General features: G+C 37.5%; 1 protein-coding gene across 2 annotated transcripts; it reads left to right on the forward strand.

Moving 5' to 3' along the window:
- The first annotated feature begins 59 nt into the window (after nt 1-59).
- On the forward strand, nt 60-15,168 carry trim55b (tripartite motif containing 55b). Of its 2 annotated transcripts, none has more exons than XM_036558556.1 (8): nt 60-331; nt 2,820-2,989; nt 8,335-8,509; nt 10,445-10,540; nt 12,583-12,816; nt 12,946-12,968; nt 13,436-13,560; nt 14,620-15,168. In XM_036558556.1, the coding sequence occupies exons 1-8, from the start codon at nt 212-214 to the stop codon at nt 14,787-14,789; spliced, it is 1,113 nt and encodes a 370-aa protein (XP_036414449.1). In that variant the 5' UTR covers nt 60-211; the 3' UTR covers nt 14,790-15,168. The 2 variants fall into 2 exon arrangements, with proteins under 2 accessions (XP_036414449.1, XP_036414448.1); XM_036558555.1 differs by having other exon boundaries at nt 61-331; nt 8,332-8,509.
- Nucleotides 15,169-15,832: the final 664 nt, after the last annotated feature.

Consider the following 15,832-nt stretch of genomic DNA (forward strand, 5'->3'; position numbering starts at 1 on the left):
ACATGGCAACTGACGTGAAGGTTTCTAAAAACAGCACACATTGATGGGAGGCCGGTGCAGGGCCACATGATCTGCCACAGTTAGGCAATGGAGAAGGCCTGATTTCACCACGACACGTCCTCCCGGAGACTAGATAACTGGATAATACTTGAGTATTTGTTATTTTTATCATTCAAATTCCACTGGGCAGTTTTCATCTCTTCATCCTATCATGGACAGTTTGGAGAAGCAGCTCATCTGTCCGATTTGCTTAGAATTATTTACGAAACCGGTAGTGATTCTCCCATGTCAACACAACCTTTGCCGGAAATGTGCCAACGACATATTTCAGGTACTTACTTACTTACTTATTTTCCTTTTCTTTCTTTTTATCTTTCTTCTTTCTTTCTCTCTTTCTTTCTTTCTTTCTTTCTTTCTTCTCTCAAGAAGCAGATGTTTTTGGGTGTTTTTCATGCTTTCCTGAGAAACTCTGAAGAAGGGTCAGAGTTACTATAGTGTCTATGAAAATAATAGATTTAATATATCAAATGAAAATGCTGGCATTTATCCTTAGCTTGGAAATAAACAAACAAAATATAATTTCAAGTATAATTTCCTATTTTACTTTGGCTTCCCAGTTCAGTTTAGCTGTGATTACCAGATGAAAAGTAAAGTCATATAATTGGTAACACAGGGGCATAGATCTGGACCTGGTGGGCCACAATCTAGATCAGGTTGGCAATTTTCTTGCTCAAACTTCTAATAAATGTGGTAATTAAAATATTAATTGTAGTGGGTGTGTTCAAGCAGGGAAATCACCACATTGTACTCAACTCTGTCCTTGTAGGCCCACATTGGGGCTCCCCTGCATTAAACATTCTGAGCTATGCTTGTGAACTATTCCACAAAAAGGTTTTTAAAAAGAATATACGTTGAAATGTATGTTTGATTCACTATAAGTGCATAATGTTTCTTGATTTTTTGCTCTTTTTCCTAAAACACTGCCTTTATTTCAATATACCTGTGGATTTTTTCCGATTTGAAGCAGGTTGATTTTCTCCTCTCTCTCAAACATGAAAGCTTTAAGTGCTGTTTGTCTGATGAGGACTGATGAGGAGCATTTTTCAAATTCCTGTTTAAACAAAGGGCATAAGGACGTATACACTAACTGAGCACTGTATTAGGTACACCTACTGTATCTACACTCCTTATCCATTTTATCAGCTCCAGTGACCATATAGGAGCACTTTGTAGCTCTACAATTGCAGACTGTAGTCCATCTGTTTCTCTGCATCTTTTATTAGCCCATTTTCACCCTGTTCTTCAATGGTCAGGACCCCCACAGGACCACCACAGAGCCGTTATTATATGGGTGGTGGATCATTCTCAGCACTGCAATGATAATGACGTGGTTGTGACGAGTTAGTGTGTGTTGCGCTGGTACGAGTGGATTAGACACAGCAGTGCTGCTGAGTTTTTAAACACTGTGTCCACTCACTGTCTGCTCTATTAGACACTTCTACTTTGTTGGTCCACCTTGTAGATGTAAAGTCAGAGACAGTAGCCCATCTGTTGCTGCACAGTTTGTCTTGGTCATCCTCTAGTCCTTCATTAGTGGTCACAGGACGCTGTCCACAGGACGCTGTTGGCTGGATATTTTAGTGGACTATTCTCAGTCCAGTAGTAACACTGAGGTGTTTAAAAACTCCAGCAGCACTGCTGTGTCTGATCCACTCAGACCAGCGCAACACACGCTAACACACCACCACCACACCAGTGTTACTACAGTGCTAAAAATGATCCACCACCCAAATAATACCTGCTCTGTGGTGGTCCTGTGGGGGTCCTGACCATTGAAGAACAGGGTAAAAGGGGGCTAACAAAGTATGCACAGCAACAGATGGACTACAGTCTGTAATTGTAGAACTACAAAGTGCTCCTATATGGTCAGTGGAGCTGATATAATGGACAAAGAGTACAGATACAAGGTACAAGGTATGTGTACCTAATAATATAGTATATATACACTCATTAATATGCTCAATGAGTGTATATATATATATACACACAGAGACACAGAGTAAAAGAAGGCAGGGCAATAAACCAAACACAGGTGGGTAATGATGATGCCCCAGACTAGACTGGGACAGAAACACTAGAGAGTCCCTGACAGCAAGTGGATTATATCTAATTGCCTTATCAATATCTCCTGAAAAATTAATAACTTGTACGTAATGATTTTTTTGACTGACAATCAAATAAATAAAGGGTGGTTTCAGACTTTTGTACTGTACTGTATGCATAATGTTTCCTTTGCTCTATCTGTAAGAGTATACGTACTGTATAGAGCAGGAGTACTCAGGAAGAATGAGAGCATTAACTTTAAATTCTGTAATATTTGTGATATATTTTGGAAATATTGTGATATTGATTACTTTTATCAATACTATTTGCACTATTAGCAAGTATCCTCCAATCTCAGCAGTTGTATTCGCATAAAGTGATGTATGATGTGTACTGAATTATTAAACAGGAAGATAAAGAAATTTGACTATATATTGTATTTAGACATTTATATTAACAATCGATCACATTTCTTTATTAACACCAACAAATCAACTATAATTTAAGCAAATATGGAATTATCACCAGCACTACTATTGTTTATGTAAACATATTGCTCTGGTTTGTGCTCTTGAGGGAGACTGTAGCAGTGCAGGTTCCAAGCATTCTTCAATCTCAGCAGTCGTACACAGCAGTGTTATAAAAATCTGAAGAGTATGCTGTTGTGTAACACTTATTTACTGACCCCGTTTCGTCCCCCCCCCCGACTTATACAGGCTTCTAATCCTTACCTTCCCACCAGAGGAGGCACGGTGACTTCAGGTGGCCGTTTCAGATGTCCCTCTTGCAGGCACGAGGTTGTACTGGACCGACATGGAGTTTATGGGCTGCAGAGGAATCTGTTGGTGGAGAACATCATCGACATGTACAAACAGGAGTCCAACAGGTCAGAGTCATTTCAGTGGACAGGCCTGGAAGCTGTAACAGGATGTTCTTACCATACGAATAGAACATCTAGGTGTAGCATTTCAATGAACATGTGATGGTCCACTGGAATCAGATTTATATAATTGTTTTGCAGAATCCACAGAGTGAAAGATGCTCTTGATTACACTATTAAAAAAGACAGTTCTTCAAGGGTTTTTAATAAAGGAAATGTTCTATGTAGAACCATTTGCATGATTAAAGGGTTCTTTGCATTGTGAAAGAGTTCTTCAGATTGATGGAGAATGCACTGTATACGGTTCTATATAAAACCTTTTTGAAAAGGGTTCTATGTAGTACCAAAAAGGGTTTTGCTATTGTTACAACGTCAAGCTTGTAACAATGGAAGAACCCTTTCCAAAAAGGTTCTATAACACCATATAAAACACATTCTCCATTAATCTGAAGAACACTTTAACAATGCAAAGAACCCTTTAGTCATGCAAAACATTCTTTGAGTTTTTGTGGTTCTATGTGGAACCATTTTCTTTACTAAAGAAACCTTGAAGAGCCATCTTTTCTAAATGTGTATGAGATGAAACGGTATGAAAAATGTCCTACTATGATGTCAATGACTAAATTATCATAGTTTTCAATTTTATTGTTACAATAATAATATTGTAAATGCATCAATGACAAATTAAGCTTTCAAAATGATTATTTAAATAATTCTTGTTTAAAAAGATGCATTTTTTTTGCATTTTTTTAAGTCAAAAAATGGAAAACAACAAAAGTGACATTTTTTGTCTCGACAGCGATGATATACATATTTTAAAGTAATTGCCACTGTTTAAAACGTATAAACTAATCTTTATACTTGGACACCCATATAAACTTTTGCACCATTAAGGTCTCTTGGGGTCTTCTTTATGACCCAGCACCCTGCCCACTCTTTCTTAAAAGCATTTCAGAGTAAAAGTCCTTTGTTGTTGGTTGTGCTGTGTGACATCAGCGGAATCAGAATATATATATATATATATATATATATATATATATATATATATATATATATCTTTATAACACCAACAAATCAATTATAATTTGATCAAATATGAAATTATTACCAGTACTTCTACTGTTTGTGTAAATGTGTTGTTTTGGCATGTGCTTTGGTGGGATATGGTAGCAGTGCAGGTTCTAGATAGAACAAAAAAGGGTTATTTGGAGCAATTTTTTTCCCTAAATAACCTTTTAATGGATGTTTTTTTTTTAAGTTTAAAACCTCTACATACAAGCCAAGAACCATTTTGGAACATTTATTTTTCAGAGTAGGCCATTTACTCCCGAGATAACAATCACATGCAGTTATCAGAATGAATAAATTTAAAGCAGTGTGATTATCATCGGGCTTTATAGTGCAGTATATAATTAAAACCAATAATCTTTACCATCCATATATGCTTAATTAGGTGTACCAGGGCTATCTGCTAAGTAAGGCTGTTTATGAATGCATGTCTTCTTACTGCTGCTTCTATGAAAACATTTGGTCTTGTTCTGTTTATAAGAAGTAAGTTTTCACCGACACTCAGGGTGGCCACCCTTTCCCCCCCTACACATTTTTTTGGTGTTCAAATTCAGTGGATATTTTGCTCTGTTGCATTTAATGCCGTGTTCAAAGTGTGTTTTTCTTCTCTTGCTTTCCCCTCTTCAAAACCTTGAGCTGAACACACAGTGCTTTTAAGTACAGAAGTCCCCAGGGCCGTACAATTTAGCCCACATACAGTGCTTTCACTCTGCCAGTCCTCTTGACTCTACCAGGAGTCAAACTCCTTTCTGAATGAGATGAAGAAGACTTCTGCATTTGAAGCGATCACACTGACCCGACAGTGGTCTGAGCTGCACTGTGGATGTCGTCTTGGTGACCCTTTGGAAAGTTAAATCAGTCACGATTACTCGATTTTTAAAAAATCAATTCTACTACTCTCTTTTTTGCCACATCGTGTTTCATATATATTTTAAATGAAGTCATTTAAAGGCTCTATAGTTTATTTTGGAATTTTTGAAAAGCTACGCATGGTTGCTGTGTAATTTCCCCGAACGACCCCAAAGAGCCTGGATCAAAGTGTCAAGGTGTGGACATACATGACAGACGCCACACTTCTGTATATCATGTTAAAACAGGTCCAAAAAATATAGTAACTTGCAGTTAACGCAAGATAGACTAACATATAGACTAAAAATACTCTTAAAAAGGTGGTTCTTCAAGGGTTCCTTAGTACAGAACCATGAACACTCAAAGAACCATTTGCAAGATTAAAGCGTTCTTTGCATCATGAAAGGGCTCTTCAGATTGATGGAGAATGTGCTGTAGATGCTTCTACACAGAACCTTTTTGAAAGGCTTGACATTGTAATAACAGAAGAACCCTCCTGGGTGCACATTCTGAAGAACACTTTCAGGATGCATAGAACTCTTAAATCATGCAAATGGTTCTGTGAGTGTTCATAGTTTTTTATAGAACCATTTTCTGTACTAAAGAACCCTTAAAAACATCTTTTTTTAAGAGTGTAGGCTAGTAAAGTGGGCTCACTTAACTCAGCATTTGCTGCTCAACAAGACAGAAATAGAGATGTCTTTTTGATATTTTTCATTTTCCTTCTCCCGTCACCAAAAATGTGGATTTCAGTAGTCTTGTTATGAACTTCGGGGTACAGAATTGAGTCAAATCGAGCTCCACTTTAGCAGTCAGCCTTGTCTTCAAGTTGTAAAGAAGAAAACAACTGGAAGTGCTAAAGTAGCTCCGGGTTTGGCAGATTATAGAAGGTACTCTGCTCTGGAAATATTACTCAGCAGACTTAAAAACTTTGCATAACCGTACTGGATTGAAGTCACAGATCTACTCAGTAATCATTCAAATTACAGCATCTCCCCAGTTAAAATTAACCCAGTTCCAATAGGGCCTAAGCTGCAAAATGGCTCATTTTTAATTAACAGTTTTCAAAATGTCACAAAAGTGTCTAAATTTCTAAATATCTCCTTTTCCAGCCTGCAGCAGTTTAGATCCATCCATGCATATTCAACTTATAAGGAGCGTTTCGCCTTCAAAGCAGTTCAAAACTGCTTTTTGAACAATGGCCAATCAGAACAGAGGTCATTTACATATATCATGTATCATAACATCTCACTTTATAAGAGAAAAAAGGCTTTTTTTTTTTAGTTATCCCATCGAATTCCACCCACTGTTAGGACTTCCACAATCACGCGATACCCCCAGCTGTAGGAGGGCGAAGGCTAGCACGGGCTTCCTCCGTATGGCAGGCCTTTGGGCTCAAAACATGTCGGAATCTCCGTGTTAACCCGTATAACATAATTTCGTGTTAACCAAAATATTCGTTGTGTTAACATACAATATATTTAAACATTATTAAATATTAAAACGTGTTAAGACGCCAATTTTCAGTATTTGGATTTTGTTGCTGTTGGGTAACCTTTGTGAATCACGATGCTTTACCGCCGCCTACTGGTGTGGCGTTATTGCGCAAACAACATACAGAACCAGCAGACCAAATAATGGAAAAAATCCAGTTTTTAATTTATTTTAAAATATATTCTGAACAATGTCTTTTGGTAGAATTTTTATAAGCATAAATACATTGCATTGTTGCACAGTTTTAAGTGTGAGCAAGTCTTGTGCAGTCCTTAAAAACACGATTCCTCCGATTCGGGGATGTTACTCACGTCATTTTCAGCGTAGCCAATGGTAGGCGCTCAGTTCACTAAATCATGAATAATTCAAATAAAACGAAGGGTCTACGTACACATAGGCCTATGTATCTTTGTTGGTTGTAATATGTGCAGTAATTCCTATTATGAATATGCATGTATGTCAGGATTTGGGGCCTCCCATTGCCAGAGACCTTGAAAACCGTGTAAATGTGTTTTTTTGGTCACGTTATCGCGACTAAATTTTATGTGCTCTCTTGGACCCCCGGCCACGGACGGCTGTAGCATCACCAGGGATCGAACTCATGATCTCCTGATGAGAACGAGTCAATGCTTAAGAGACCTTCTTAATGTTTAATGAGGTTAAAGAATGAGTTACGAGGTAGATACAAGAAAGATGAATACAGTCAGAGGGACCACGAACAAGCCGTTTAGAAGAAAAAAATCCAAAAAGAAGACAGGATCTTCTGGAGAAACTCTATCCATCTACCCATCACCAGGAGTCGGAATTGACTTGACAGCACTTTCAGATTATATAAAAAAAAGACAATAACAGAGATGCAAGGTTTTGATAGCAATGATATGCATATATTAAAGTAACAGTAACCAAAACAAGAAAATATGGTTCTTCAAGGGCCCTTCAGTAAAAGCAATGGTTCTATTTAGAATCATGAGTTCTATATAGAACCATTTGCACACGAAATGGTTCTTTGCATGGTGAAATGGTTCTTCAGATTGATGTGTTGGTTCTATTTAGCACCAAAATATTGTCTATTGTTGCAAGCTTGACACTGTAAGAAAAGCAGAACCCTGTTTGGTGCTATATAAAAGACTGTGAACGGTTCTATAGACAACACATTCTCCATCAATCTGAAGAACAGTTTCACCATGCAAAGAACCAGCAAGCAAATGATTCTATAGCGAATTCATGGTTCTACATGAAACCTCTGACTTTACGGAAGAACCCTTCAAGAACCATCTTTTTAAGTCTATAACGTATAATGGATAACGAGAGGTTGGAAAATGATCATGTTAAATGAATTAGGGCTGTTTTGGTACAACTCAAACTCAAACAAATGTGATGTGAAAGTGAACTTCAGGGGGAAAATGATATAAAGATTATATATTATTATATAATCTTTGTATAATATATTATATAATATATTATATTATAGATAAAGAAAATGTAGGACATGCTCCTTTTTTGTTATTTTGCTAATTTTAAGCCTGATTACTTGATTAAAAGTGTAAGTAAATGGTTGGTTACTCGATTACTAGTATAATCTACATTAATTGTAGATTATTTGTAGATCTACTAATTGTGCAAGGTAGTAGCAATAATGGATCCAACAAAGGAGAGTCTTAAGCTTGAGGGCTGGAGGTTCTTGGTCCAAGATCAAAGGTGATCTTGCAGCTGCCTTCTGCGGCCAAGACCTGAGGGCTTCCCTACGGCGTACAAACCACACACTCTCTATTAATCAGATAATCATGGTGCGATTAATGCTCCTGCTCTCACCTGATGGTGCTGAGGGAATTCTCTGCTTGCTGATTTCATACCAGAACACGAAGAGCACACGTTTTGATTGCGCAGTTCACCTTTTGACTTATGGTTTTAATAAGTGCTTTATTGATGTTCCACAGCAGCAAACCTGCTCCACAGACAACAGCTGACCAGCCCATGTGTGAGGTGCATGAGGATGAGAAGATAAACATCTACTGCGTGACCTGCGCCACGCCTACCTGCTCCATGTGCAAGGTGTTTGGTGCGCACAAGGACTGTGAGGTGGCACCCCTCAAAAGCGTATACCAAATTCAAAAGGTACAAACTGGTACATTACATTATTCAGCACTGTGCAAAAGTCAAAGACCACCCTTCATTTATTTAACTTCCAGTCAAAACAGCAATTAAATACAGGTTATTCATTTTCAGGAGATATTTCTGAAGAGAGTAGATATAAGATAATTTACTTGCATTAAGAAGGGGAAGTCAAATGTGTATCTTCTGCTTTGTTCTATTTCCTGATGCCAAAAAACGAACAACTTAATGGCAGTTTTGACTGGAAAATAAATGAATGAAGGGTGGTATCTGGTTTATGCACAGTACTGTATGTTGTCAGGCTATATTAACTCTACAGTTGCAAAAATATTAGTATTATTCATACCTGATTCGATAGCCCATACAAATTAATGTTTATACGCACTGTATGTCCAAAAGTTAGCAGATACCTGCTCAGGGTTTCTTACAAAATGAAAGATATCAATAGGGAGTTTGTTTCACTTGCAGTAACAGCCTCTATTCTACTAAGAAGGCTTTACAGTAGATGTTGAAAAATTGCTGTGAGAATTTGAGTGCATTCAGCTACAAGAGCATAACGCAGTTCCACTGCTCCACAGCCAAACCCTGGAAAGCTTTACAGGAGCCTCCACAGTAAGATATTATCATGATACTTGAGCTGTGATATCATTCTATTGTAATCTTAAAGGTATGTGATACAAATTTGTTGCATGACATATTGACACATGATGAAAAATTGTGATTGATCGATTTTATTGTAAATTATTCCTCCAAGAGAAAACCATTCACTTTAATGAAGTTTACACTTTTCATTTTCATTACACTATTCATCTCACCTCATTTCTTTTTTTACTGAAACTGAACAAAACTACAAAGTTGACAACATTTAATTTTCCTTATATTTGTTTATATTTCTGAAGTAGACAACATTTAAAATGGGCTTTATCTTTACATTTTCAAAAAAAGGATTTTACTGTGGCAGGAACATGTAACATTAAGAGTCACACCTTTTTATACTCCTATTAATGTATTTTAAGGATGTTTTTAATGCTTGCCTGAACTGGGAATCGAACCCAGATCTCCTGTGTTCAAGCATGTTATCTACTACACTGTCTGACTGTTCCTAACAACTCTACTGGTAGAAGCCTTGGGCTCACCAGAAGGAAACAGCACCCTCTTGTGGATTAAGACAGTAATGCATTTGAGTTGTCTATTAGTTTTAGCCACTGGGCTTTATACAAGTGAAAAATAATGAAATAATAAAATATCAATACTTGACCCTCTGTGTTGTTGATGCTGTTTAAAAGCCCAAAATATTGTAATATTACACTGTAATGATTTTTATCCAAGTCCTTCTTACCTTAAGATGCCTTCTTATGTTATACCACTCTAGGCGGCTGGCGTTGGTCATGGTCACTTTAAAGTAAAATAGCCAGTAAAATAGCCAGTAGCTAAAAGTATATTAAAAATATATTAGAAGTATATTATCGGCAATGTTATTCTATGGCAATTATAGCTCTATTTGTGCAGTTAAACACCCGTGTCAGCAATGAGTGCACCTTAAAGAAGCGGAATTCACTAATTAAATGGGGTGTCTGAATACTTTTGGACATATAATGAATGTATATGTATGTTAAACAGTTTAAAAGTTTGAAATCACCATTCAAAAGTTTGCAGTCAGTCTTGTTAAGAATATAAATGTCTCATATTTCACAACTGGTGATCAAATCAGTACTTAGTACATTGTTTATTATTGAATAACTTCTTCTTGTTCCCAAAATACTTACAATACTGAATAAAACATCAAATGCTAGTTGAAAATCTTTAAATCTACATTGCAAAAGTTATGAATGTATACAAATGATGGAAATTTTTAATATGTCAAATGATTACAAACTTTTGAATGGTCATGTCTTCAAGTGCTTCAGCCTTATTGCTCATGTGTGCCATCATCTCCAGACAGAGCTGTCGGACAGTATAGCAATGATGGTGGGCAACAATGACAGGATCCAGGGCATCATCAGTCAGCTGGAGGAGACCTGCCGGGCTATAGAGGTGAGTTGCCCTGTGTGTGGGTCAGTCCCTCTGATGAAGCCGGTGAGGATAGCCGGGTTATTGATGGGGAGAGTGAGAACGGCCCCTCAGACAAACTCGCGCTGGAGCTAATGAGACAGGCAGGTAGGAAGCTGGAACACTTCCAGGCCCCCACAGCCGCTTCCTCAGAGGCTCCATGACTGACAAGCAAACCAAAGTGAGCTGTCTCGATTGCGCATATGGCTGACCACAATCCGTCCTAAGTAAGACTGAGGGTGGAGACAGTCAAGGGCAAATAGGAAGCTGTCAAGGCTTTTTAGCTTTTGATTAATTGTCAATAGTGTTTTCCATGTTTCCTTTTAGGCTTTTAGGACTGTCTGTCTATTTGAAAATATTTGTTTAAGGGGCTGTTCTTTAACTTTTGAAACTATTTTGCTGTTAGTTCTTGGGTTCCACATGAATTTACTGTTGACTATCAAATAACGAAGAATGTTAGTCATTTCAGTTGAAAGATTCTTGCAAGTTGGTGTTTTTTTCTGTTGGGTTTGGGTTGCATGGGACTATGTTGGATGAAGCTGACGTCAAATTTTCCCCACCTTTTAGAACTTGAGTGGATTTTTCACCTTAATATTTCTGGACATGTACATATGCTACATGTCAAGAAATATTCAGGCGATATTAACTCTATCAGATTATCTTAATCAGATTAACTATCTCTCTGCATGCAATGTTGTGACACTGTGTTGAGGGGCTAGTGAACAATAGAGGGTGAAAAGGGAGGAGTGAGAACCCCCTGCTGTGAAAACAAACAGCACCACTGCAACTTCCTTGATATTATGTATATACATACCTTACGTTATTATTTAGTACATGATGTACTGTCACAATAAAAACTGCATTTAAATACAATTAAAAACACTTTTATAATTGTTGACTTGCTTGCTCACCAACAATGACAAAGATCATACACATTTCCATCATACATAACCAATGTTATTGAAGGAAAAAAAGGCCAACTGACAACAAAACAGGTGATAACTGCATTTTATTGCTAGTGTATAGTTTGCAGTCATTAGTTTCAATAATATAAAGCCAGCGAACTGGTTAGCTAGCATATTGGGCATTTTATAGGCTTTATTATTTCCAATTTAATTTCCCCTTCCATTTATTCTTATTTTGTGACGACATGCCATAGCTCTCTTCTCAGATCCTTCTTCTCAGATCCTGGAGGTTAACGTTGTTTGAATTATTTGAGCCCTGGTCTTTCAGTGTTTGGCTTTCATTCTTTTTGGGAGATTTGCTTTTTTAAGAAATCTACAGGGATATTTTTCAGTGCTTCTTTTAAACACCTCCAATGTTCAGTTTTAGAAGTTGGTTGCCGTTACTGCTTCTCAGGTTTCACATAATCTAACAAATTACAAGTAATGGCCACCTAGATACATTACTGCTTGTGCATCATGCTAATGGTGTCTGCGTGATGTGTGTTGGCCAAATTCTTCTTCCATTAGGCACAAATGCTGGCAACTCCTCACTTGAACTCCTCATTATCCATAAGCTGAGAACTCACAGAGATTCAAAATCCTGCTTTTTCCAGGATGAGAGTACAAGTTGTTGTGGGATTATTTATGTTGCTGTGGCTATGGCACTCCTAATCACTGTGCAGCAGTGTATTTCATTACTATGCTGTATTAATGTACTTTTTTCGAGTATGTGTACTTTATTAAAGAATTACTCATTTTTTATATTTTTGATTTATGCTACTTTTTACTCTTCTACTTTTCGGCAGAGATGTGTTATTACTCTTTAGTCTGAATGAGAGAAAACAGATTTTTTAACAATATTAATCCATTTTAAGCAAACTAGTCTTAGCACACTTTCAATAAACCCCGCCCCTAAATACCAACCTTCCAATCATAGCTGAGCAGCTGTAACTAGGCCTGGGCACACATCACAAGCTGCCATAATTTTAACCTTAGGATGTGAGGTTGTGTGGGATGTTTGTAAATCAGATGATATCCAAGTGTTTTGATGGTTAAGGATATGAAGGATATGCTGTCTTGCAGGAGAATGGCAGGAGGCAGAAATCTCAGGTATGTGAGAAATTTGACCATCTATACGCCATCCTGGAGGAGAAAAAGAGGGAGATGAGTCTTCAAGTGACAGCCGAGCAAGAGGAGAAGCTGGACTACATTCGCGGACTCAAGAGGAAGTACGAAGATCATCTCGAGAGCATGACCAAGATCGTGGAGTCAGGGATCCAAACTATGGAGGAACCTGAGATGGCTCTGTTCTTACAGGTAACCAGCTCCCATCCTAGTTAATGTTACAGACACGGTGGTTGAAAGGGGCTAATTAACAGTGGACTATGATCAATTAATTATTTGCTGAATTTAAGTGTTAATATTCTTCTCTTTTTGACCTTTCAGACTGCCAAGGCTTTGTTACAGAAGTGAGTATATACATTGCATATTGTCAGACTGTGTGCACTAAGGCTGTATGATATTGGCAAAATTTCATATTGTGATTGTATTGCTGTATATTGTGATTGCAATGTGCCTTGATATTTATTAAAACGCACCTTTGATATGCTAAAAATCTGTCTGCTGTATAGCAATAAGAATGAAAGTATAGTAAAATTAATATCCAAATGCCTCGGTTTTTTAGAGGTGGTGATCAAATCTCAAGGAAGAAATGTTCACAAAATGTTAACTTTTCATTAAACAACATTTTGTTGTTCCTAAAAGATCCAAAGCATTGAATTAAGTGGCTTGTTAGAGTGTTATTTGCATATTGCAGCCTTTTATGAATGCTGCGATACAATAATGATTAACACACGCCACATTGTGTAGGAATAATACACATGTATGATGGAGTCACATGACGTATCCATTCTAAGCTTGCTTCCTGATCTGCTAGGATTGGTGAGGCCTCCAACAAGTCCCACCTGGAGAAAGTGGAGCGTGGTTATGAGAACATGGATCACTACACTGTTAACTTCAAAAAGGAGAGCAGAGCTATACGTGCTATCGACTTCATCGGAGGTACATCTCTAACAATGCTAGCAGTGGTTTTAGCTTACATGTGAAAACAGCATGCAGCCTAATGGATGTACTAAGCTATAATCAGAGACGTTATAAATAAGGAGGCAGGTCACTGGTTGGAAAACGAATGGGAAAGCTCATAACACACAACACAGCGTTCTGCCCTTCAGAAAAATGAGTCAATCAGCTTCCCGTGGGCACTAAAAGACACACTCCTCCAAAGAATGTCTTAAGGATGTTCATGATATCTAATGATGTTCCTATAAGGGACTTATAGGGCAACTTAATGGAATTTTTAACTGGATGTTAAATACATAGAAGTTGTCAGTGACTTTTGTACAGTACCATATGATGCTGCTGTCAATGAATTTTCTTGCTGTAACTTTTCAATTACATAAGAGAAATTACCTGCAAGGTTCTCTTAACCTTAAAAAAGCTATTTGCTAATACTTTTGGTAAGTTCTTCAGCCGTCGGCTCGTGGTGTAAGGAGCCTGTTTTACCTAAGTAATGATTTGATAGGGTTCTTTTCCACACTATTGTTTACTCATTTACATATTGAAACAGTGTCTCTTGATTGATTGTTTTGGCCCAAAGGTTGTTTAAACACCTGAAATGTTTGAGTACTGATCTGACATCACAACAAGAGGATAGAATGCATAAGTTTAGGTATTATTCCCACTGTCACAGATATTGTCACTAACATTTACATATTGTCTTCCTCAAAGCAAACCTGATTAGTGTTTAATACTTTAGGTCATTGCCAATCTCCAAACAAAACAGATTAATTTTAACATTTAAAAAAATGTAAACATTAGGAGTCCCTAAAGGCATTACCAGGACAGAACCTTGTATCTCTGTAAAACTAACTTTACAAGAGAAGGAAAAAACATGCTTTTTTAACTTTTAATGCAAGTTATTGTAAAATAATTTTGACTCTATTAGTCCATTCATGAAATTTCCACACAGTGTAAATACCAGCTGGCATCTTCAAATTACATAAAAATAAATAAATAACAACAAAAAAACGTCCATTCACAATCTCACGTGTCTTTCCGCAGACGAGGATGAGGAAGAGGGAGATGGGCTTGGAGTTGGAGCTGAAGAGGAAGGCCACACAGCACTGACCGCTTCAGGTGGAGCAGATGGAGGGGGGCTTCCTGCCCATCCTCCTCCTCTTCCACTGCCTCAGCCTGCTCCAAACACACTCAAGAACACAGGCTCGTCCTAGTTCTGAATCTGCAGCATTCATATTAAACACAGACCATAACCATATTCATGCGTATCAGTGCTGTTGCTAAAATTGTAACTTTACAGCAGAAGCAAAATAAGTTTTAAACAGAGATACAAAGTTACAACAAAACAGTTACAAAGTTTTCATATGACAGCGATGATATGCATGTTGATTCATCCAGTGTAATTTACTGTACACAACTGTAAAGACCCAGGGACCTATAACCATAGGACTTTGGACTTGAAAATAGAGAATGTTTCACACATATTTCCAGCTGAATTTCTTACTCTGCAGCAAGGCTTTCTTTTTAACAGCTGATTTAGAGATGTCACACAGCAAACAGCTAAATATAAACGTGGATGGTTTTGGAAACTCATCCAAGATTGGTCATGTTGTTCTTTGCGTAGGGAGTGTTCCTCCGTGGTATTTTTGATGTTGGCACTGCAGCAGGGTTTGGATTATGAATGGCATGATGATCATCTCTAAACATACTCTTGTCTCATTTTTTTAATGTTGTCTACAGAGAAGATCAGTGTGGATGTTAATTGACCAATCCATGCTCCACCCTCAAATGCATTCTTTGCTAAATTGGACAATGTTTGCAGAACACTGGCAAAAAATCCCATTCAAAATAATGAGAAGCTGTAATATATAACTGCGATGGACTGGTGACCTGTCCAGGGTGTATCCTGCCTTCCACCCAATGATTGCTGGGATAGGCTCCAGCTCCCCCCACGACCCAGAAGGAGAAGCGGCTTAGAAGGTGTGTGTGTGCGTGTGTGTGCGTGTGTAATATACAAGTCATACAATTACAAGTGCATTGTTAATTTATATAAATATTTATTTTCTATGTGTTGCACTGCGGATAAATCATCTGTAGATTTTTGCTGTGTTATCGAGCTAACATTAGCATGGTGGCAAATTTGTTGTTGTAATTTCCCAGTTTTTAGTTATTTTTTACTTAATATAATCATTATCCATGTTGTTTTTAAACTCTGCAAGAATTGAAGTAAGATTCTTATTTCATTGTTAAGTTTTCA

Source organism: Colossoma macropomum, unplaced genomic scaffold (assembly GCF_904425465.1).
Source record: "Colossoma macropomum unplaced genomic scaffold, Colossoma_macropomum, whole genome shotgun sequence".
Lineage (NCBI taxonomy): Eukaryota > Metazoa > Chordata > Actinopteri > Characiformes > Serrasalmidae > Colossoma > Colossoma macropomum.

Excerpts from the sequence above, each read along its gene's own strand:
- trim55b (XM_036558555.1), top strand. The coding sequence starts at position 212 with ATGGACAGTTTGGAGAAGCAGCTCATCTGTCCGATTTGCTTAGAATTA. Across the intron at positions 2,990-8,331 it reads TACAAACAGGAGTCCAACAG|CAGCAAACCTGCTCCACAGA; the intron begins GTCAGAGTCATT and ends GATGTTCCACAG. Across the intron at positions 12,969-13,435 it reads GCCAAGGCTTTGTTACAGAA|GATTGGTGAGGCCTCCAACA; the intron begins GTGAGTATATAC and ends CTGATCTGCTAG.